Here is a 25,419-nt window from a genome sequence, read left to right on the forward strand (position 1 = left end):
ATACTTACGTCCTAATTCCCTTCTATTCTTTACAACTAGACCTTACAAGCTGAAGCTTTAGTCCTAGGGGAGTGAGGTCAAACACTCTGGCCTTGAGTTCTCAGATCAACTCTCAAAGGCCTAGGGCAGTGATAGCTTGGGAAAAAGCGGTGTTCTGGCTTCTCAAATTTTGGTTTTAAATCTTGAGAGTCAACGTATGGAGGTCTTGCAGCATCGCTTTTCCGGGGTGAGGATGAATGTGCTGTGTGACATAAGAGCAACGCTCCTTTCCAAAAGGAGACCAGTGTCCCCAGTTCTTTTGGGAGGGAGATTGGGAGAAATTTGGCTAGAACCCATGTTCAGTGGGTCTAAGCTGGGAGGTGGAAAAGCCTCCTTTGCAGCAAGAGCTGGGGCTGGAAGAAGGCTGGAGAGAGAGAGAGAGAGAGAGAGAGAGAGAGAGGGAGGGAGGGAGGGAGAGGTGGGAGGGACGTGGAGAGGATAGAAGGGCAGAGGGCATTGGAAAGTTTCCCACATCAGAAAGGACAAAAGCTGGTGCCACAAGAGGTTTGAGGCTGAGATGTCCAGGACACAACCGGGCAGGGCAGGGCAGGGGGTGACCGCAGCAGGAAGAGGCACACGCAGCGAAGGGCACAGAAACCTGACACCCCTGACCCAGGTCACTCTCTGGGGGGAGAAGGGCAAAAAAAAAAAATGGGAAAAGGAATATCCCAAATAGGCAGTTAACCTGAAAGCAGCTTTGTTTGAACTCCCTTGAATGGACGTGTTTCAGCGATGGCCAGCAGCAGATGTCAGGTGTCAAGAACTAAGTTAAATTCAATTGTTCAAAAGAAGAAAATGACAATCTTGTGCATCTGAAGACCCAGTGTGTGGCTCATCAGCCCCTTTAGGCATGGATTTAAAAGTACCCATCATGTATATATCTATGATCCCAACTTTTCAAAAAAAAGAGCCTGCACAAAGACTGGGAAGAAAGAGATGAAGGGAAAAAAGTTAACAATGCTTCTCTTTCACGGTGGGGCTATGGTGTTTTCCACCTTGTAGATTCCTATATGCTCTAATTTTCCCAAATTAATTGGGTATTAAGTGATTAACTTTTTAAGAACAAAAGTAATACCTACCCACAGTGGGAAAATTCAAAATTTGAAAGTTAAAAGGCACGAAAGAAATAAAAATATAAACAGTAGAGAAATAAAAATTCCCTTTCCCTAATGGTATCTACTGAACACACTTTCTTGTGATTCTTTCTAGGAAGAAAATATGCATATATGTTTGCTGAATAGAGCATGTTTTACTTTTTGAATGGAACAACAAAAACTTTCATTTTTAAAAAAGAAAGGGAAACACAGAATATGAAGTTTTAAAGCTAACTTCCCTCTAATATGATATATTCCTTTTTTATGGTTAAGAAAATGTTTCTTTGGTCTCGTTTCACTCTATAGTTTATGTGGATGGTGGGGTGGGGGGAGGTTGGACTATGAAAACTAGAAGGTTATTCAACAAAACTTTTATGCAAAAAACAGAAAGAAACAATAAATAGAGTTTCTTTTGGAATTCATGTACAAAAATGTTCTATTTGAGAAGTATACAATAGGTTTTCATTTTCTCTTTTTTAAATTAATTCTCTTTTCTTTTGCTCTATGAGCAAAATCCAAATCAGTATACTGAAGAAAAATAAGTCCTATTACAACCAGGTTAGATGTTAGGGACATGGGGGTGGAAGAGAGAGGAGGCCAGCGATGCAGGCAGGTGTTCCAGAGCCCCCAGCTGAATTCCCAAGGCCCAGTAGGAAGGTTCAGAAACGCAGCCGTGGCAATTAGGAAGTGGCTGCTGAACTGGGACAAATAAGAGGGTCATTCATCACGGAAGTGAAGCTCTGATGGGTAAGGGAATAGAGGAAGAAGGTTTTGGATTGGCTGGGAGAGCTCTGGGAGCTGAAAGAGACTTTAACCTTATAATGCCTCCAGGTGGGACATGGGAAGAAAATCGAATTGTGCCTCTGACTGACATCCTCCCCACCTCCGCCTCCGCCCTTTGCTCTGTCTGGGTGGTTCTGCCTGCTGTGAGCTGTGCACCATGCCACAGCCCGGGACTGCCAGCTATTTTTATGGTAATGCGTATTTGCTTTGCAGTAGGCTTCTGAGAAAGTTAAACAATAGATGAAATTAAGAGAAAAATGGGGGGGACTTCCCTAGCGGTCCAGTGGTTAAGACTCTGCCTTCCAATGTAGGGGGTGAGGGTTCGATCCCTGGTCGGGGAGCTAAGATCCCACATGCCTTGTGGCCAAAAAACCAAAACATAGGGCTTCCCCGGTGGCGCAGTGGTTGAGAGTCCGCCTGCCAATGCAGGGGACGCGGGTTCGTGCCCCGGTCCGGGAGGATCCCACATGCCGTGGAGCGGCTGGGCCTGTGGCCATGGCCGCTGAGCCTGCGCGTCTGGAGCCTGTACCCCGCAATGGGAGAGGCCGCAACAGTGAGAGGCCCGCGTACCACAAAAAAAAAAAAAACAAAAAAAAACCCAAAACAGAAGCAATATTGTAACAAATTCAATAAAGACTAAAAATGGTCCACATTAAAAAAAAAATCTTAAAAAATATAGAGGAAAATGGGGGAAATCATAATTATGGTATTAAGGCAATTTGGCTAATAGATCCATGTCAAGAGAAATAATCATTTTGGTTTTAGGAGACTGCAAGGAAATGGGACGACTTTCCTGAGCGTTGCGTTTACTGAGGTAGATGAAAGTAAGGAATTCAGCCTCAGTTCACATTCTTCGACACCCTAGCTGTTTATATAGTATTGAAGTAAAAGTGAAATGAAATACTAAGAGAGCCACAGTTATGAAAAAATGCCGCCTTACACCTTATGTTTCAAATACTTGCCAGGCACTCAGTGGCTGCTTTTATGAAGAGAACTGAATGTAGCAGGAGATAGTCTCCCTCCCACATTCATGAAGCCAAGCACCTGAATATTATAAGAAAATTCAGTACAAAGGGATCTGATTGCATTTATCCTTATTATTAAACTCTTGCACAATGGACATTTGATGAAGACTACATATTGGAAAATTTTTAATATTTAAATGACATAGGAAGTGACTACTTATTACATTATTAAAACAATGAATAGCATAATACATACTCTCTTCCATAATATTTTGGTCTGTTTCCCACCTATATTGAAAAGAAGAAAAGTGTTAGTAATGCACTTGAATTCAAATCAGATAGATAAAAATACTATTCAAATAAACAGAGCTAGAGTCCTGGGAATAATTTTATTCCAGTTTTTATTCCCCAAATCAGAGATCTAAGACACTCTGGAGTTAAGCAACACATTCCACTCTCTTGAGTAAAAATGACCTAGAATTGCCATATTTCTCTAATCATTAGGCTCACTCCCCACCCATACTCAATCACCCAATAAAAAAATTTTTGAAGGAAACACAGTGAGGCTTATTTTAATATTAAGGAATTTATAAAAGTATTACAAGGCTTCATCCTGAAGGATAGAACAAATAGTTTTAGCGTGAATAGAACACAAACATTTATTTCAATCTTCACCTAATTGTTTCATTATGTATTTATAATAAAAATGGGCAGTGCACCCGGATTAAAAAATAAGTTTATTTTGGTCTCTTTCCCGATAAAATCAATATCCTAACATTCTTATTTTTTTCATCAAATGGTGAATGGGCTAAAATTCACTTGACACCAGAGGTACAAGCTTTGGAGGATAAGATTTATGAGTTGACTGAAAAGCATAAACATTCCAGAAAAGATTTTTCAATCACATCTTGAGCCTTGGGGTTATCACATTGGATTTCTGCCACATATATGTGATAATCTACTTTCATATGAACTTTGTTTTCTTACATTCAAGGTGTTGGAGTTGGTAAGAAATTAACATGAGTTCTCATGTTCAGCTTTTATTCTTCTAGTCTGATTCCAGGGACACTGAGAACATGCAGAGCTACATGAAGTTATGGATTTCACTGGTGGTTATAACAGCAAGATCACGTTTGTTTACTAGGGTAGAATATGAGCTGGGCAGCTATGTCATTTACAGTCACTTCTGTCTACAGTCAAATGGGCAGTTTTCTCAGCAGGGCACCGTGGTGGGATTTGAAGGCAGTTTCCCGGGCTACCTTTACTCTCCAAAGGATGCAGGGGACCCGAGTGGGCAGTACGGAGGTATGGACTAGAAGAAAAGGTTCAAAAGGGGGAGCCGGGTCTCTGTGGACCATCTTGACAAGCCTGCCTTGGACAAGCCTAGCTGGCGTAAAACTAATCATCTAGATACTTCTAAATACGTGTTCACTCTTCTGTGCGTTTTACACCTGAAAAGCACTGAACCAAGAGAGGGCATTCATCACTCTTTAAGGTTTGAAGCCTGCTGTGTGTCATTTATGAAGGAAGATCTAAATGATATGATTAATCGAAGCACAAAGTGTGTAAAAAGGCACCTTGTTATCTGATTCCTCTACATGCTGGAAAGCTTTTGAATGGGAGTTGAACATTTTGTCATTTACACTGTTCGACTGGCTTTCACAGTTCTTTCTTACTCTCAGGATACTGTAGATAATATGGCTGCAACACCAACATGCCATAGAAGAAATTTAGAATTTTAGAAAAGCTGATGGAAGTAGGTAATATATAATATGCAAGATATCTGTCCTTTCTTTGAGAGTCAATGTTCCACATTTTGAAATGACTCCCTATTTATCAGGACAATTTTATTTCCATCTTTTTGGCTGAGCCATAACACAGATTTGCAAATCTAGGTGTAGCTACCAACCCCATTCCCTTTCCTCCATCCTCTTATCTTTCCAAAAGAGAAGGGTAATTTTTTTTTTTAATATGCGAAAGACCCAAGTTTTATTTGCCTCCAAAGGACGTAGGTAATTTAGAGAAATTTAAAATACAGTTAGTTGGTAAGGGGGAATCATCCCTCAACAGCAGCTGCCGAATAATCAAGCCTAACGACCCAGCTGGGCCTCAGAACACTGTTAACCTGTCTTTGCGTAAAAAAGAAATGACTACAGTTTTAATTATAATTTGGGGTTATCCATGTAGTCTGACCCCTCTCCCTCACAACCCTTATTCCATTGAATATTGACTCTACCAGTTGAAAAGGAAAATATTTCCTTGAGATTAATAAAAAAACAAAAGGGTGGTAGACTATAGTAAGAGAAGGGTAATTAATCTAATTTCCTAGATGGACAGCATGGTAGATGGAGCTTACTACGAACTCCTGGCGTGCAGGTAAGTAGTTAATTTAATTGACTCTTAAGAAGACAACAAATTGCTTTCAGTTCATCCATCACTCATAAAAATATATGGTACACTTATGTTCAGAGCTCTGTGCTCAGCCCTGTCATTGTTCGTGAAGTGATGACCTCACAGGTGTGAGAGGAAAGCTATAAGGAGCTCAGGGGTGTTCTGTACTTGAAGTAAGGGGCAACACTTGAAAAATGTGACATAGGCCGCCAAATGGGGAAGTCAATATCTAGGGTGCCTTGAGGAATACCAAATAAGATCCCGCCTGCAGGACCCTTTGATCCAATTGAAGAACAAATCTGCATATGAAAACTGCAAGGAAATAAAACAAGAGCACTGAACTGTGTGGGAGAGACTACCCGTGGAATAGGGCCATACAATAGGTCTCCAATATTGCGCAAAACGTATACTAGAATATTATTCTTTATTTAGCTGAAATCCAAATTTAACTAGGCATCCTGTTTTTATTTCATTTTTTCTAAATCTGGCAACCCTACATAGGGAGAGAGGAAACGTGGAAGTAAGAGAGAGCGAAGACAGAGGATGTGGGCAGTCATCTGATCACTGCTCCCACTGTCCAGGCTGTTTTGATAGTGATCTGATTCAACCTGTCATCCATCTGTTGTCTCTGTTGCTCTTAAAGAAAACATAGCTCCCTCGTTAATGTTAAAGAGAGAGAGAATGGCTGGGATAAAAAAAAATACAACTATCACCTCTTCCTTTCCTAAACTTTTGCTCACAGGAATCTAAACGTAGTCTTTCTCTCCACCGTTCACTAAGCTTTTAACCAGTCAAGAGCTTAATATAAGTTAAACGACCCCAGAAAAATCATAGAATGTGCACATTTTTTTAAGGCGGATAATATGGGATCCTCGGATCCAGACAAAATACAGTCGGCTGATGTCAGGGCTCCAAGGGACAAGGGACCTGACTAGAGAAACTAGAACCTCTACCCTGTGATGGAGTAATGCCTTAAAGGAGCCTGACTCTCTCCAGGTGCTGCCCCACATTAGACACTGATGGAGTCAGGACCCACCTGTGAAATGCTGATTTGTTTTATTAAAGAAGCCCTAGCGTTGAATTTCAATTTCCAGGTGTATGAGATTCTCTTCAGTGAATGAGACAGAGGACAACTGATAAATAAAAAGTAAGGCAGCTCAGAAGTTCTTGCATTTTCATTGAGAATTATGCTTGTTAAAATCAGGCAACTTGACAAAAAATGGAGGGCTAATTTAGGTGTTCATGTGGATTCAGGAAGGGACAAAGATGTAACATATCCCAACGTGAATGAAAGTTGGTTCTGGAACTTCCCTGCCACTGTGATTATCCTAGGATAACCCATCACCTTGGTGAAACTGGTCTTTGAGGATATGACTGACAGAAATCGGATTTGCAATGCCTGCTCTTGGGGTTTAGTGATCCAGCTCCAAGAAGTGAAAGAAGCCCACCCTTTTCAGGACAAAAAAGTAATAATTCGTATACACATTGCTGGATCTTCCAATACTGGATCCTTTCATGATCTACCTGGTTCTGAAAGGAACACCTCTTTTTGCAAAAGGAGGATACCAAGTAGATCGGTGAGCAAACAAACACCTGAAATGGGTCCTGCCCAAGACACAGGTGCATTTCGTGTGTGGGGTGTGACTGTGAAGAATGGTGGCTGATTCTTTTTATAAATATAACTGAACATCATATTCTAAGTAAGCATCATGTACAGGAGAATAGTCCCTCGAGGTAGGTGATACATGACACTGATGTCACTGTTGATGAAAACACTTTTGGAATTCCTCTTTTGGAACTGCCTTAAGAATCACTACCCTTTTTCTTGGATATACTTAGAGCTGCATTTCTCAAAGTGTGGTCTTCAGGATGCTCGTTAAAGACGGCAGGACCCTGATCCCTTCCTCAGACAAACTGAATCAGAATTACTTAGGGTGGGGCTTTAATCAAGTTCCCCTGGACGACATTTAAGCATACACTAAAGTTTCAGAATCACCTGGTAAATAGAAACATACATTTATTTTTTGAGAATGGATTTGAGAGTGGATGTTATTGTGGCAAACAGGTATAAGTTATTCACAGCCAAATTCAGTAAATAGGGTGAGTGATCCGACTTGGAAACACATCTGAGACAAAAATGAGGCATGATCCTAAGATACTAAGATTTGCACCGTGACTTATTCTGAAGGTTCTTTAGAAGAGCATTCCCAGCACACTCTAGGCAATGGGAAATTGGTGGAATAAAAGCACAGCTTCCCATGATGACTGACTGGAAAGGGACCACCCTCATGTAATACATGTTAAACTATTTCATGACTTTATAGTCACACCTCATATATAATTATTGCCAGTACTGTGACTACTGACGATGGTTCTAGTCCTGTCTAGCCCTGTCCATACAATGCACCCACCCCCCGCTCAACAGTCCATCGTTTTTAATATGCTCTTATTTTAAGATCCTGAACTTTCTTTTAATAAAATAAAGGTGGATCACAAGATGGTTGAAAGCGTGGGCTCTACACTCAGACTGCCTGTCTTTGAGGCCAGATCAGTGTGTCCATAAGCAGGCTGCTAATCTGTTACTCAGTTTCCTCATCTTTAAAATGGGGATGATGACAAAAATACCTGCTTCACTGAGTTGTAATACTTGAGTAAATACATGCAACATGGCTGCAACAGTTCCTGGAGTACAGAGATATTCAATGAATATTAGCTGTTACTGGTGCCCAGAGAGACCCTCCTGTGTAGAGAAGGAAGAGGTAGGCCCATTATTTTCTGTGCTCTTAAAGCTCCTTTTACTGATCTCTGCTGAAAAACTTGACATCTCACCATATTTTAAATCTTTATTGGGCTGGTTCTTCTCTATTCTGTGAGTGTTTTGAAGCAGCCATTTTTGTCTTCATCATCATTGTATTCCTAGGATTTCACCCGATGTCAGGCACAGGGTGAATGCAGGCACCTCTTGTTATCTGAATCAAATCCATTCCTAAAAATGTGTTGGGCAGCAGAGTTTCAAATAGCAAGAGCCTATATTCCATTATTTTAAATGGAAAAAAATAATAATTCATTCTTAGAGCATCCAAAAATAGCAATGTCCCAGATATTACTAAAATTCTTTTAAATAATTATATAACAATCTGATAAGAATTTCTGCATAATATATTTAAACGCCAATTATGTAATTGTTTAACACTTCATGGTGTAATTAATAGGTATGTTTATGTACAGTCCGCAGCTGAACAGAATAGGAATTTCATTATCCTTCTACACTGAGAATGTTCTATAATAAAAAACGCAATGAAATAATATTGCCAAAGATTTGAAAGATACTATCTAAATCAGGCCTGAATTGGTAGTGCCCCCAGGTACCTGGCCCAAACAAATACTGAGGAGCTAAACCCTCAGGGGAAAGTGGGGGGAGTTATGGATATAATGCACAATATGTTTAAACAGGAGGTAGAACAGGAGGACTCTGAGGTATGAGAGGAGCCCCTCTTGCATCACCTAGCTTTCCTGCTACTCAAAGTGTGATCTGGGGACCGGCAGCATTGGCATCACCTTGGAGCTTGTGAGAAATGCAGAATGTGCATTTCGAAGGGGAATCATATACACATTAAAGTTTGAGGAGCCGTCACACATAGGAGAACTTGTGACAGCAGGTTTTTAACTGGGAGAATGATTTTGGCTAAAACCTTCTGTAAGTTGTTACAGCAAATACTCGGAGAGTGATTGTCCTGAGAGCAAAGGGTGCCTGTACTCATTAAATGTTTGCAGAATGAGACAAAGATCATGAACGAAGAGCCCCACTGTCAATTCAATGGCTGTGTGACCCTGAATAGGTTATTAAACTTCTTTGCATCTCATTTCCCTCGATTTTCAATAAAACTGGAGTTATAAAGATGTACTATTTTAATAAGGCTCTTTCAAAGATTAGGTGAGATAACGCATGTAAAAACCGGTAGGGCTTGGGAAAAAAGTTGTGGTAATAGGCTAACATTTACTGAGTGGCTATTCTGTGCCAGGAACCGTCCTTAGGGTTTCACGTGTTGATCTCATTTAAGCCTCCAAACAAACCTATGAGGGAAGTGAGTGCGATTATTTTACACAAAGCCCTCAAATAACTAGCCTGAGGTCATAGTAGAGTCAGTAAGTGGCTTTGGACTCAGCACACATACCTTTAACTACAGTACTGTGCTTCCCGGCTTCTCCAGAGCCGATGCCAATCAATGCTGATGGCTTCATTGGCTAGCAAAATTCTACGGACTGGTTTCAGACTGAATTATCTGAATTGCCCTTGATTTTTCTTTGCCAGGACTGAACACCTTAAAATCTCCTTGGACTTCTGTCAATGAGTTAACAAATGAGAACTTGGAATAAATTTGCCTAGATGTTGTGATATTCTGGGTCTCTCAACGATTTCCCTGTGATTTAGAATTAAATGTATTCCAAACTACCTGGTTTGTTTTTCAATTTATTCTTCTAATTTTAAGGAAAAATTCTCAGCATTTTGCAAAGCTTGAAAGAACAGTAGGGTGACAGCTGCATAGTGAGAGACAGGAAGCATAAGCCTTAAATGAGTTTGCTTTATAGTCAGATTATCATTGCCTAGATAAACACACGTTCTTTTATATTCAACACAAAGGCATTTAAAGAATATTGTGAGTCCCCTGTAAACAAGTTTTCCAATTATTGAAAAAACTAAGCTTTTATAATCCCTCAGCAGCTGGTATGTGTTAAGTTTTTGCCTAATAGAAATAATTTAAAAAGCCAATTTAGCAACCTCCTACACAGGGCAGCTAGACTGCTGGATTCTCTGAGATACAGATCAAGTGTAGGAGAAAAGGCTTTTGATGGGGGGATTTGTATTGGTGATACTGGGGCAATTTCATCCAGAAAAAAATAAACATGGATTATTCCCTTCTAATTAGAAATCAAAGATCTCTGTTGAAAGGGACAGAAAGAAAATGCAAGTACTGAAATTTACATTCTTGTGGTCAGATTGCATAGTATAGAATGAAAATTGAGCAAACGTGAAATCTCCAGTTTCTTTTCTTTAGGTTTCCTCATGGCATTACTTTAACCTTTCCAGGATTCTGATGGCGTGCTGGTGAGGTGCATTCCTTCCTGTCTTGATTAGAGTGTATTATTAAAAAATCTACTGATCAGTCTTTCTGTAATAAACCTCCTTAAAAGATTACCAATGGTTTTCCTAAGTTATGTAAGTACCCACAAGTCGGGCGCCTTAGTAACCTACTATAAACATTCTGCTAACATGTAGATGTGCACAATATCAGGTTGTGTGCTCAGGACCAAAGCAGTTTCCATTCATTTGGTTTGTTTTCTGCCTTCTTCTCCTTTTTTTCTCATATTTTTCCAGGAATTATGATTTAAAAATCAGTGACAATATTAGAACAATTAAAAAGACTTTTCATAGACCAGTGGTTTTCAACCGGGAAGGGAGGTGTTTTTTATTCCCCAGGAGATATTTGGCCATGTCTGGAGACAGTTTTGATTGTCAATGACTAGGGGGAGGGTGCCACTGACATCCAGCGGGTAGGAGTCCAGGGATGGTGGTAAACATCCTACAATACACAGGTCAGAACACCCAAAATGTCTATAATGTTGAGGTTGAGAAACCCTACTTCAGACTAAAAGAACTTTGAACTCTTGAGTATTCCCAAGGAAGATCAGTAAAAAACATTCTTTTAACTAAAATGCAAATAAGCAACAAATACTTTAAAAACATAAAATAAAATGGAGTAAAAGGAAGGTAAGAGGTAATACTTGTTTTTGATAATACTGATAATTTATAAGAGCAGCTTTTAAGAAAAGACAGAAATACCTCCAACTACTCCGGGAAATAGCTCAGATAAATACAAAACTGAACAGACTAACAGCTCAATCAGATTAATAAGGGAACCAACCTCTCTCCCCCCTTGGAAAAATTATAAACAATCTAAAATGTGAAAAACACTAAAGAAAAAAATTTAAGATATTATTCAAGAATATCAACCACGATATGCATACATGTGAACTAATCGATATATATACACTACGGAATGTAAAACAGCTAGTGGGAGGCAGCCGCATAGCACAGGGAGATCAGCTCGGTGCTTTGTGACCACCTAGAGGGGTGGGATAGGGAGGGTGGGAGGGAGGCTCAAGAGGGAGGGGATATGGGGACATGTGTGTGCATATGGCTGATTCGCTTTGTTGTACAACAGAAACTAACACAGTATTGTGAAGCAATTATACTCTAATAAAGATCTATTTTTTTAAATAAATAAATAAATAAATCCCTTACGCCATGGGACCCCACACCACAGCATGTTGCTTTGAAACTATGCCCTGATCCCTGGGCTGGAAACAAAACTTCCACCACTCACACTCCCAGTGTTAGAGAGCGCACTCGGGGGTGGGGTGGGGTGGGGTGGGGGTGAAGCGTTGAATGGCTGTCTAGTACCTCAGTGATGTCCTGATTTCCCAGGTTTAGTTATATAAGCACCTTTACAAAACAAGCATCATAAAAGAGGAAGGTGAATTGCCCAAGTTCCTTATATTTGGATTTGAAAAGTACTGGAAGGGTAACTACACCCAGACACACACTCATACAAATACCCATGCCTTTGCACATTCAGCCCTTTGCTCCTGGTTCTGGGTTTCTCCAGGTTCAGACCTACTGACCCTGACCCAGAACCCCACCGAGGGCACAGCCCAGGAGGAGCGGAGGAGGAGGCAACACCTCACAGGTGCCTTCAGTGTGTGTGCTTCAGTTCTCCCAACAGGTGAGTTATGTAGAGAATGGCGTTCCTAGTCCACAGAGGAGAAGAGGGAGGCCCCTGTGACTACATCACCTGAAGATCACACAGCGGCATGGAGATGAATCCAAACCGACATCCGACTGACACCAGAGCCCATAACCTTCTCCTACACCAAGAGGAAGGGAAATTGTCCAGGGAACAAAAGAGATGGTGCACTCACAGAAAACACCGACTCTGCTGTAAAAGGTGGGTTGATCTTCAGGTGTTAAACCCCTCAACCCTCCCATTCTGGAGACCTGGGTGGGCTGTTACAGGAATACAGTAAGTCCCTTACATACGAACCTTCAAGTTGCGAACTCTCAAAAATGCGAACGTGCATCCGGTTCCAGCAAGGAATCAGAACCTGTGCCATCCACGTCAGGCGTGAGTGAAACTGCAGCTTGCCCTCCGTCTCCTGTCGCTGACGATCCTTCAGCTCTACCATCTCCCACCTCCTCTCCCTCCTCCAGTCAGTGACTCCTCTTGCCTGTTCACCCGGCGCCAGCCCTTGTGTGCCAGCTGTTATACTGCACTACTGTCCTTTTCAAGGTACTGGACTGTAAGCTTAAAAATGTTTTCTTTCTTTTTTGTGTGCTTGTTTTTTATGTTTTATTTGTGTGAAAAGTATTATAAACCTATTACAGTACAGTATATATAGCCGAGTGTGTTATTTGGGTACCTAGGCTAACTTTGTTGGACTTACGAACAAATTGGACATACGAATGTGCCCTCATTACGGAACTCGTTCGTTATGTAGGGAACTTACTGGTATCTGTTCACCACATCTGATGGCCAACCTCCTTTTCTCCCCATCCCAGTGAATGGTACTACTCAGGGCATCAGCCACCCACTGCCCAAGCCAGAAATTGTCATCCCAGATTCCTTCTTCTTTCCCAACCCCACTGTCATTAAGTCCTGTCCATTGTATGTAATTTCTTAATTGCTTTTGAAATGCTCTCTCTTTTTCCTCATGTTCACTGCACTACATAGTCACCTGGACCACTGAAATTGTCTTTTTACAGGTCTCCCTGTCTGCACTTGAATCATCTTCCAATTTGTCTTTCACACTGAGGGCAGAAAATGCACATCTCACTGTGTTACTCTTTGCTCCAAATTCTTCACTGCCATGTGGTCAAAACCACACAACTTAGTGGGGCCTTCCCAGACTATTCTACTTAAAAGTGGTGCCTCCTTTCTTTGGCAGACCCCATATCTCTTCTCTGGTTTATTTTTTTTCACTACATTTATCATCATCTGAGATACTATATATTTCAATTGTGGGCTTTTTGCCAACTATATATTTTAACTGTGTGTTTTTTGCCAGTCTCTCCCATTCAAATAGAAACTACACAAGGGCAGAGATTTTTGTGTTTTGCTTACTGCTGTATCTCCAGAGTCTAGAACAGAGCTGGTGTATAGTAGGTGCTCAATAAATATTTATTGAATGAATAAATGAATAGTATACAGAATCTTCCTTTCTTTAATTAGTAATCTTTTGATGTTCCAACTACCTGCTTTTTTTTTTTTTTTTTTGGCAAAAACTCCTGTATATTCCAGCTCCTCCCTTACTTCTTCAGAGCAGTCCCTCAGAGCCATCTGAGAGACTGTCTCCCAGGCTTAAGTCCTCAGTTCGTCTGCCAAATAAAACATAATTCTCAACTTTTAGGTTGTGCGTTTTTTTCAGTCAACAGTCCTTAGAACACACACTCCTGTTCCACCACATCCTCGTTCCCCAATTCTTTCAGTTCTTAATACAGAATGCCTTGTAGTTTCACACCTTGGTTGTTCATAGACTTTGGCCATTCTTTGGTTGTGATATTTCCTCTGCCTGGAATTCTAATACTTGCTCTCTAACCTGTCTATCCCCTAACCTGGCAAAATCTCACTGATCTTAAAACTAAGAGGCAAGATGCTACTATGGTAGGAAAATCTTTCCTGGCCAACTCACACGAGTTTAGGTATGGTTTCCTAGCCTCTCTATGAACTTTATAAAGGCCTCAGTTAGGGCCATGATCTTATTAGGTTTGGGATTGTTGGCCTTTACAACCTCAGGATGTGAGCTCCTTATGGAAAGGGCTCCTGTCTTTTCACCTCTGTTGTCCTAGCAACCAACAGCATATGTTATACAGAGCTCAGCTTCAATGGAAGTAATACATTATTTGAAAGACCGCTCTGCTAATGGCCCTACATTCCCTTCCTGGGCTCACTGAAATTTCAAAAGGGGCCTGCATGGCAAGATAGGCAGTACTGCTGGCTCACACCTTGGTCCTTTATGCTTCCACACCATAGGACAAAACTTGCTCCCCTCCCAGTTTTCTGAATCTCCAAAGAGTGAAGGATGACGCCCACAGCGAACAACCACGACTGGTAGTCAGTGATTCTGCTAATCAAATTCCTGCACATTCTCGGGCCAAGGGGTGAACATGTGAACCAATATAAGCTGCTCAGATGCTCTGACCCTGGAATTTGCAAGTTGAGGAAAAGCTATTAAGAGAAATGGTTACAGCTGATTCACATGCATGGCAGAGCCTAACAGCAACAAGAAAAATAATTGCTAATAGTCATTAAGAACTCACTATGTGCCAAGAATTGTTCTAAGCACTTTCTTGCCGTATGTTGACGCATTCAGTCCTCATGACTAGCACATAGGTAAAAATCTATCACACCCATTTCCAAAGGGCAAACTGAAGCACAGAGAAACAGGGTATAAAAGCAGGCTATAATATCCCAGAGCCTGGGCCCCTAACCACACACTCTACTGCTCAGAGGTGCAGCCATCGTATTTCCTGGATCCCTGGAGATGTCCTGATTCACAGATCCTTCCCAAAGCCCCTTGTTCAGCCTTTTTTTTTTTTTTTTTTCTGTTCAGAGAATTTCTTCATATCTTTCCAACCACTCTTCTCACTACCCCCTCTTCCCAATCTTCCCCCCCCCCTAAATTTAGCCAGATTTGGTTTCTGTTGCTCACAAAAGAATCCTAAGTGATGTTCCCATTAAATCCCAATCTCTAAGGCTGGAGCCAGGGTGGCTGTGAGGTTTACAAAGCTCCACAGGGGATTCTGACACATATGTAGGAGTGGAAGCCATGATTTTGGGCAGTAGTTTCCAAACATGGAAAGAATGAACAACTTCCTAGGACTTCTACATGGATTTTGATCTACTCTCACAGTAGCCTTCCAACAGCACTTAAAAGCCTAGCCATGGGCATTACTCTCCTTGGCAGCTGGTCCACAGCATCTTCCCAGCAGCTCACCTTGACCCACTCTTCCTTGCTACGTCTTCTCTGACACCGATTCCTTGGCTCCGTGTGTTGACACCCAACACCCGCCTCTGGCACTGCTTGTATGGACAACCCAGCTGGGTGTATTGCTCTGGCTGTGATCTCTTGGCTAGGGCTTGGTACTCATCCTCTGGCATCCTGAAGCCACAGCTCCAGGAAAAATGACTTTCTTCCCATCAAGCCAGAGCCTATGGAGGCCACATTGGCCAGGTTGGCTGGCCGGCCTCTGACCAGGGCAGGAGAAGCAAAGGTGATGGGTTCACTTGTCCCTCCTCCTGATACGTCCTACAGACAGGCACCTTATTTTGAAAAAATCCCATAAAGGAGAGTCAAAGTCTAGGATTTAATCACGGGCAGTTATTTTATCTTAATATCTAATCTCACATCTCTCTTGCTTCAAAATACACTTTTTCCCTTCCTTTGGTTTTCAGTACAGATAAGAACCTGAGAATATTCTCCATAGGAGGTTTCCATTATTAGAAGCCATCTCTGTGCTACCTGATTGCCAGTTCTTCCTCACACTAAATAATCCTTGTTCTTTTAATCTTTTCCAATAGAGCCTATTTTCCAAACCTTAATTCATCTTCATTATTCTCCTTGGAACTCTCTTTAAATTCTCCACGTACCTCTTAGACTCAAAGAGCTTGAAGTACCCAATAGAATCGAAGCAAATCAAGGGAAAACTAATGCTACTGTTAAATTTCTAGCAGGAAAAAGACTGGGTGAGTACACTCATTTAATTCCTCATCCTTGTTAGCAAATTCCTTCCTTCAAAGCTTAATGGTATTTGGGTTAAGTGGTACTACATGTGCTTTGGAAAAGACAATGTCCATCATTCTCATTCTTCTCCCCAGAAGTTTTTCTTTTTCTCCCTCCTCCTGGAAATATAAGATTCAAATATAAGTATTCAATGTAAGAATTCAAATTTACGTGCTCGAACTGATGGATCAGATTAAGCTACCTATAAAAAAAGGGGACAGAACTTAGGAGGTGGTAGGAATTAAAGATCATCCAGCAAAATGTTCTCAATATTGTTTGCATTATAACCTTCCTTGTTTTTCTTCCCTAATCATCTCTTCCCAGTGAAATTTCAATACTACAGATAGATTGTATACCTGTTTATGTTCTATATGTATATCTGTGCTTTATACATTGAAATAGTAAAATTTTTTATGAGCCCCCTGAAGAACCAATCACCACTCCTTGGGCATAATACTGCCCCCATTGAGAACTCATTGTCTGGTGACATCTTCATGGCTTTCAGAATGCTTTTATATTTATTCTACTACCAGGAGGGTGGACTATGTATCTTTGCCTCCTTTTCATAGATGAGAAAGCTGCAGTTCGGAGTGATAAATTAATTTCCTCCCAGTCCTACCCATGGTTAGCAGAAGATTCAGGGTTGAAACCTAGCTGATTTCAGGTCCCGTATTCATTTTGCTACATGGTGATGATGCCATAAAATCCAGAAGCCTGTTCTCTATTATTTAAAAAAATTACTTAATTTAGCATTTCTGAAACAGGCATTTCCCCCAAACAATTCCCAATATGGTAATAAATAAGAGTAAAAGTGCCTTATTAATGTTTGTCCTTGCTTTCAAATTCTTTTTCTGACAAATTATTCCACATTAAAAATTCCTGAGCTTATGGTGTTTGCAGCAGCTCTGACACTGAGACACCCTCCTATCTTTCATTTTTGTTCCCTGGGCCGGAGCATGCCCTGCCATTGCTCATCTTACACAAACGTTGTTTTTCTTCTTGACAGTTTATTATGAAAATTTTCACACAGGCAGAAATATTTAAAGACTTTTACAGCAAACACCCATATATGCACCACCTAGATTCTGTAATGTACTATATATACTTGCTCTATGGCATATCTCTTCATCCCTCTATCCATCCACTAATCCAAATTTGTGGGGGGCTGTATTTCATAGTAAGTTACAGACATGGCACTCTTTCCCCCAGATGCTACAGCAGGCAAATCATTAATCAGAATTCAGTAACATATAGACTTTTAATAGGAAGGTAACACCAGCTCTGTTCCTGAAATTAAAGAAAGTGAGCTTAGTTTGCATGTTCAGATGGTGTTACCAAATAAAGAGATTCCACACATCTCTTCAATTTCCTGCTTATGAAGCACTGGGCTACGTCTTCTAACAGGCTACCATTTCTTGATGGGAGGAAGTGGCCGTGAGAAAGCAGGTGAAAGAACAACTTTTTTTTTTTTTTTTTACAACTTCTTATTGTAACTGCCTTGGCTTCTTTCATCAATTTACATGTGTTAAATATGAAGGTCAAAATGTTCCTTATAATGGCTTGGGATCAAATTCATCCTACATTACAGGTCTAAAATTCCCTTTTTGGCTAACATTTACACAAGTGCTTGGGAAGTGGTAGAAATTAAAGATCAATACTTCCCATAGATAAATGCCAGGCACTGTTCTGAGTGCTGTACATGTATTAACTCACTCTTCAAAGTTACTTCAAGTGCAAGACTAGGGGTCAGGAAACTTTTTCTGTCAAGGATTAGATAGTAAATACTTTGAGGACCATACAATCTGTCTCAAGTACTGCACATGGAAGCAAAAAAGCAGCCGTAGACAATACATAAAGGAATGAGCATTGCTGTGTTCTAATAAAACTTTATTTACAAAAAAAGCTGGCAGACTATAGTTTGCCAATGGCTATGTTAGACTAACAAACATTAGAGTCCATTCTTAAAAACGGTTTCAGGACATCTTATAGTTAGCTCAAAACTCTGAGCTTTTGCCAGTGCCTCAAAAGGCCTTTTTATTTAATGCTGGGTCAAATCATCTATTTGTGTTCATGCCCTTTTGTCTCTTACTGTGCAGAAAGGAGAGAATCATTCATTTTTACTCTATGGCATATTGATGCCAACTTACAAAATCAAAATGAACTAAGACAGCAAATAGTTGAATTATATTGTTAAACGACGGGGAATACTGAAACCCTGAGGGATCTGATCTGTTTCCTTGAATTGAAAGGTGCTGCAGCAGCGTCATTAAGCATGGTCTTCGAGAAGTCATGGAACTTGGAGGATCACAGCAGATCAAAGGGACAACCAGAAAAGTGTAATTACAGACACGGTACAAATACCCCTGGAGATACAAGAACAATTCATCTAACGATCGATGCGTAATTACCTGGGAAGACACAAGGTGCTTGATGGCATCCAATATGCCTTTGTCGGGCTGTGCCAAGGCTATTTAATTTCCTCCCACAGTAGATGGGGAGATGACACTGGCCATGTAAATAAGGAGGAAGAAAGAGATACTATCGCGAAAGCAAAGCTTGCTATTCTGTCCAGCAAGACAGGGAGATACGGTGTACTGAGAGCTAATGCCAAGACTGTGGTTTGTCAGAGGACAGAGCCAAAGGTGACTGATTACCAATGGCACCAGTAAACCTGGGGACGGCAAAAGGAGTGGTAGACTGAGGCAAGGAGGCAAGGTCAGGACTGCACCAGCACTGGACTAGCTTTTATTGGTAAATTAATTGCCTGCAATCCTGAATTGAGAGCTACTCACTGAGCACAGAGATGATCCACTGAGTGAAGTGACTAGCACTTGGAAAATAGAAATATAATTCACAGTATTCCTGACATAATGATAATGGATTTGGTATTTTTATTAATACAAAGGTCCATAAAAGCAAGAGTAAAGGGACTTCCCTGGTGGCGTGGTGGTTGGCAATCTGCCTGCCAATGCAGGGGACACAGGTTTGATCCCTGGTCTGGGAGGATCCCACATGCCGCGGAGCAACTAAGCCCGCGAACCACAGCTACTGAGCCTGCCTGCCGCAGCTGCTGAAGCCCGTGCACCTAGAGCCCGTGCTCTGCAACGGGAGGGGCCGCTGCAGTGAGAGGCCCGCGCACTGCAGTGAGGAGTGGCTCCCGCTCGCCGCAACTAGAGAAAGGCCCACGCGCAGCAACAGAGACCCAATGCAGCCAAAAAAAAAGCAAGATCTAGCCAGGATTTCTGCACAGTCACAAGGTAAGGAAAACATCTAAAAAGAGCTGGAGTTCATAAGAATATATACCAAATATGGACAAGCATGAGTATGAACCACCTGATTAGAACTGAATTTGAACATTTTTGTTAATTAGTCCTGCAAACATAAGACTAAGAAGAGTGGGAGGACGGTGGTGGGCATAGAAAACCAGGTTAAATTAAGCACTGACCATTCCCCTACAAAGATTCATATTTGGCCTCTGCAACATACGAGGGTGTGGGAAAGCTAGACATAGCAAAGAAGAAAGGCAAAGGCAAAATACTTTTAAAGGGTGGAAAATAATATCTAGGAGGAAGTACATCTAAAAAAATGGCGGCTATGGGGTGACTTGGCATCGACTTTGAAGTTCATGAAAAATCTAGCACAGTGCTGGGCAAACAGTAAGCATCATCAGGAAACAAAGCATCTTGATTCTCCTAGTACAGGGCATAGGGAAAGCAGCATGAAACAGAAAGTAGAGAGACCATTTCACTCGAAAAGATACATGCACCCCAATGTTCCTGGCAGCACTATTTACAACAGCCAACACGTTGAAGCAACCCAAATATCCATTGACAGATGAATGGATAAAGAAGATGTGGTATATATACACAATGGAATACTACTCAGCCATAAAAAAGAATGAAATAATGCCATTTGAAGTAACATGAATGGACCTAGAGATTATCATATTCTAGGAAGTGAAATAAGTCAGAAAGATACAAATACCATATGGTATCATTTATATGTGGAATCTAAAAAAATGATACAAATGAACTTATTTACAAAACAGAAACTGACTCACAGAAATAGAAAAAAAAAAAAACAACTATGGTTACCTAAGAGGAAAGGCGGGGAGGAATAAATTAGGAGTTTGGGATTAACAGAGACATACCACTATATATAAAATAAACAAAAAGGATTTACTGTATAGCACAGGGAACTATATTCAGTATGTTGTAATAACCTATAATGGAAAAGACTCTGAAAAAGAATATATATATAGTATATATGCATATGCATATATATATATATATATATATATATATATATATAAAAAACGAATCACTTTGCTGTACACCAGAAACTAACACAGCATTGTAAATCAACTATACTTCAATTTTAAAAAAAAGAAATTAGAGGAAGTGAGAACAATGGCTATAGCAGTGGTCCTCCCACTTGAGCAAACATCAGAATGACCTGCAGGGTTTGTTAAAACCCAGATTGCTGGGCCCCAACTCCGAGTCTGTGATTCGCAGGTCGGGGGTGGGCCAGAAAATCTGCATTTCTGATAGGTTCCCTGGTGATGCCACTGCTGCTGGTCTTAGGACCACACTTTCAGAATCACTGGGTTAGAAGGCCAGTCCTGGATTTGGACTATCTGAGTCTGAATCTGGCTCTGCCCTTCCTGTGCTATTTGTCTCATTTCCTCTTGTAAAACGAGACAGATAACAATCGCCATGGCACTGTTATGAGAAATAACATATGTGAAACTCTTAACCCAGCGCTCAGGGCGCAGTAAGTGATCCATATGTGTTAGCACTCATTACTATGGAAAGACTGACAGCAGTAAATAATTAGGCAATATGCCTCAGAGCAGCCACAGTCAAATCGGGACAGTCTGAGACTGTGCCATCTACATTACTTTTCAAAAGTCTCACTGCTTGATTAGCCAGGCCACACTACCCTAGGAAACATGGCTTGCTCGGGGCAAAGTGTAACCTGCCCCCACCAACATTATTTCTCAGTTAATATTTAACCAGATGAGTCAAATGTGAAGCATGTCTTTTAAATCTCACTAGTGCACGCAGTGCTATGTACCTGTTCCCTTTCTCAGAGGATCCTGGCCACACCTGAAATTTTGCTGGACCTGACCTCTGAGTCACAGAGCAGACATACTGTGGGTTGTTCTAGATAGCGACTGGTGTGGAGACCTTTGCTTTCTGTTTGGGTAAGGTTGGCCCTACAAAAGCCAGCACCTCCTCATAACCTCTGTGCCCTCAGTCTGGACCACCCCTCTCCCTCTCCCGATCTGTGAGCAATGGTATCTTGGGTTATGGCTGTCACAGACTAAGTGAGGATAACAGAGCGTGTGTTATAATACATGATGCTATCGGTTATTCTTTTTTTTCTAAAACAACTAACTACACAATGTAGTACTTCATCTCTAGTAGTAGCTTCTTAAGAAATTTTACTTTTCAGAGGGCAGACAGCAGAAGCAAGAAGAACTACAATCCTGCAGCCTGTGGAACAAAAAACACATTCACAGAAAGACAGAAAAGATGAAAAGGCAGAGGGCTATGCACCAGATGAAGGAACAAGATAAAACCTCAGAAAAACAACTACATGAAGTGGAGATAGGCAACCTTCCAGAAAAAGAATTCAGAATAATGATAGTGAAGATGGTCCAGGAACTTGGAAAAAGAATGGAGGCAAAGATCAAGAAGATGAAAGAAATGTTTAACAAAGAACTAGAAGAATTAAAGAACAAACAGATATGAACAATACAATAACTGAAATGAAAAATACACTAGAAGGAATCAATAGCAGAATAACTGAAGCAGAAGAACAGATAAGTGACCTGCAAGACAGAATGGTGGAATTCACTGATGCGGAACAGAATCAAGAAAAAAGAATGAAAAGAAATGAAGACAGCCTAAGAGACCACTGAATGACATTAAATGTAACAACATTCGCATTAGAGGGATCCCAGAAGGATAAGAGAGAGAGAAAGGACCTGAGAAAATATTTAAAGAGATTATAGTCAAAAACTTCCCTAACATGGGAAGGGAAATAGCCACACAAGTCCAGGAAGCGCAGAGAGTCCCATACAGGATAAACCCAAGGAGAAACACACCAGGACACATAGTAGTCAAACTGGCAAAAATTAAAGACAAAGAAAAATTATTGAAAGCAGCAGGGGAAAATGACAAATAACATACAAGGGAATTCCCAGAAGGTTAACAGCTGATTTCTCAGTAGAAACTCTACAAGCCAGAAGGGAGTGGCATGATATAATTAAAGTGATGAAAGGGAAGAACCTACAACCAAGATTACCCTACCCGGCAAGAATCTCATTCAGAGTTGAAGGAGAAATCAAAAGCTTTACAGACAAGCAAAAGCTAAGAGAATTCAGCACCACTAAACCAGCTCTACAACAAATGCTAAAGGAACTTCTCTAAGTGGGAAACACAAAAGAAGAAAAGGACCTACAAAAACAAACCCAAAACAATTAAGAAAATGGTAATAGGAACAAACATATCGATAATTACCTTAAATGTAAATGGATTAAATGCTCCAACCAAAAGACACTGGCTTGTGAATGGATACAAAAACAAGACCCTTATATACGCTGTCTACAAGAGACCCACTTCAGGCATAGGGACACATTCAGACTGAAAGTGAGGGGATGGAAAAAGATATTCCATGCAAATGGAAATCAAAAGAAAGCTGGAGTAGCAATACTCATATCAGATAAAATAGACTTTGAAATAAAGAAGGTTATAAGAGACAAGGAAGGACACTACATAATAATCAAGGGATCAATCCAAGAAGAAGATGTAACAATTATGAATATATATGCACCCAACAGAGGAGCACCTCAACACATAAGGCAACTGCTAATAGCTGTAAAAGAGGAAATCAACAGTAACACAATAATAGTGGGGGACTTTAACACCTCACTTACACAGATGGACAGATCATCCAAAAAGAAAATTAATAAGGAAACACAAGCTTTAAATGACACAGCAGACTAGATAGATTTAATTGATATTTATAGGACATTCCATCCAAAACCAGCAGACTACACTTTCTTCTCAAGTGTGCACGGAACATTCTCCAGGATAGATCACATCTTAGGTGACAAATCAAGCCTCAGTAAATTTAAGAAAATTGAAATCATATCAAGCATCTTTTCTGACCACAATGCTATGAGATTAGAAATCAATTACAGGGGAAAAAAACGTAAAAAATACAAACACATGGAGGCTAAACAATACATTACTAAATAACCAAGAGATCACTGAAGAAATCAAAGAGGAAATCAAAAAATACCTAGAGACAAATGACAATGAAAACATGATGATCCAAAACCTATGGTATGCAGCAAAAGCAGTTCTAAGAGGGAAGTTTATAGCTATACAAGCCTACCTCAAGAAACAAGAAAAATATCAAATAAACAATCTAACCTTACACCTAAAGGAACTAGAGAAAGAAGAACAAACAAAACCCAAAGTTAGTAGAAGGAAAGAAATCATAAAGATCAGAGCAGAAATAAATGAAATAGAAACAAAGAAAACAACAGCAAAGATCAATAAAATTAAAAGCTGGTTCTTTGAGAAGATAAACAAAATTGATAGCCAGACTCATCAAGAAAAAGAGGGAGAGGACTCAAATCAATAAAATTAGGAATGAAAAAGAAGTTACAACAGACACCGCAGAAATACAAAGCGACCTGAGAGACTACTACAAGCAACTCTATGCCAATAAAATGGACAACCTGGAAGAAACAGACAAATTCTTAGAAAGGTATAACCTTCCAAGACTGAACCAGGAAGAAATAGAAAATATGAACAGACCAATCACAAGTAATCAAATTGAAACTGTGATTAAAAATCTTCCAATAAACAGAAGTCCAGAACCAGATAGCTTCACAGGTGAATTCTATCAAACATTTAGAGAAGAGCTAACACCCATTCTTCTCAAACTCTTCCAAAAAATTGCAGAGGAAGGAACACTCCCAAACTCATTCTATGAGGTCACCATCACCCTGATACCAAAACCAGACAAAGATACTACAAAAAAAAGAAAATTACAGACCAATATCACTAATGAATATAGATGCAAAAATCCTCAACAAAATACTAGCAAACAGAATCCAGTAATACATTAAAAGGATCATACACCATGATCAAGTGGGATGTATCCCAGGGATGCAAGCATTCTTGAGTATACGCAAATCAATCAATGTGATACACCTTATTAACAGATTGAAGAATAAAAAACAAATGATCATCTCAATAGATGCAGAAAAAGCTTTTGACAAAATTCAACACCCATTTATGATAAAAACTCTCCAGAAAGTGGGCATAGAGGGAAACTACCTCAACATAATAAAGGCCATATATGACAAACCCACAGCAAATGTCATTCTCAACGGTGAAATACTGAAAGCATTTCCTCTAGGATCAGGAACAAGAGAAGGATGTCCACTCTCACCACTGTTATTCAACATAGCTTTGGAAGTCCTAGCCATGGCAGTCAGAGAAGAAAAAGAAATAAAAGGAATACAAATTTGAAAACAAGAAGTAAAACTGTCACTGTTTGCTGATGACATGATACTATACATAGAGTATCCTAAAGATGCCACCAGAAAACTACTAGAGCTAATCAATGAATTTGGTAAAGTTTCAGGATACAAAATTAATGCACAGAAATCTCTTGCATTCCTATACACTAATGATGAAAAATTTGAAAGAGAAATTAAGGAAACACTCCCATTTACCGTTGCAACAAAAAGAATAAAGTACCTAGGAATAAACCTACCTAGGGAGACAAAAGACCTGTATGCAGAAAACTATAAGACACTGTTGAAAGAAATTAAAGATGATACCAACAGATGGAGAGTTGTACCATGTTCTTGGAGTGGAAGAATCAACATTGTGAAAATGACTATACTACCCAAAGTAATCTACAGATTCAATGCAATCCCTATCAAATTACCAATGGCATTTTTTACAGAACTAGAACAAAAAATGTTAAAATTTGTATGGAGACACAAAAGACCCTGAATAGCCAAAGCAGTCTTGAGGGAAAAAAACATAGCTGGAGGAATCAGACTCCCTGACTTCAGACTATACTACAAAGCTACAGTAATCAAGACAACATGGTACTGGCACAAAAACAGAAATATAGATTAATGGAACAGGATAGAAAGCCCAGAGATAAACCCACGCACCTATGGTCAACTAATCTTTGACAAAGGAGGCAAGGATATACAATGGAGAAAAGACAGTGTCTTCAATAAGTGGTGCTGGGAAAACTGGACAGCT

General features: G+C 40.2%; 1 protein-coding gene across 2 annotated transcripts in view; it reads right to left on the minus strand.

Annotated features, from left to right (window-relative positions):
- The window catches only part of CHN2 (chimerin 2), a 334,983-nt gene that overhangs the window by 128,626 nt on the left and 180,938 nt on the right, over nucleotides 1-25,419 (minus strand). For both annotated transcript variants that reach the window (XM_089917579.1, XM_089917580.1), the window contains exon 4: nucleotides 3,138-3,169. In XM_089917579.1, coding sequence (XP_089773705.1) covers nucleotides 3,138-3,169 — 32 coding nt within the window. The remainder of the gene's footprint in view (nucleotides 1-3,137; nucleotides 3,170-25,419) is intronic.

The sequence above is a fragment of the Delphinapterus leucas genome, chromosome 9 (genome assembly GCF_059928025.1).
Source record: "Delphinapterus leucas isolate spDelLeu-1000000601 "Yukka" chromosome 9, BTC_Dleu_Yukka2, whole genome shotgun sequence".
Lineage (NCBI taxonomy): Eukaryota > Metazoa > Chordata > Mammalia > Artiodactyla > Monodontidae > Delphinapterus > Delphinapterus leucas.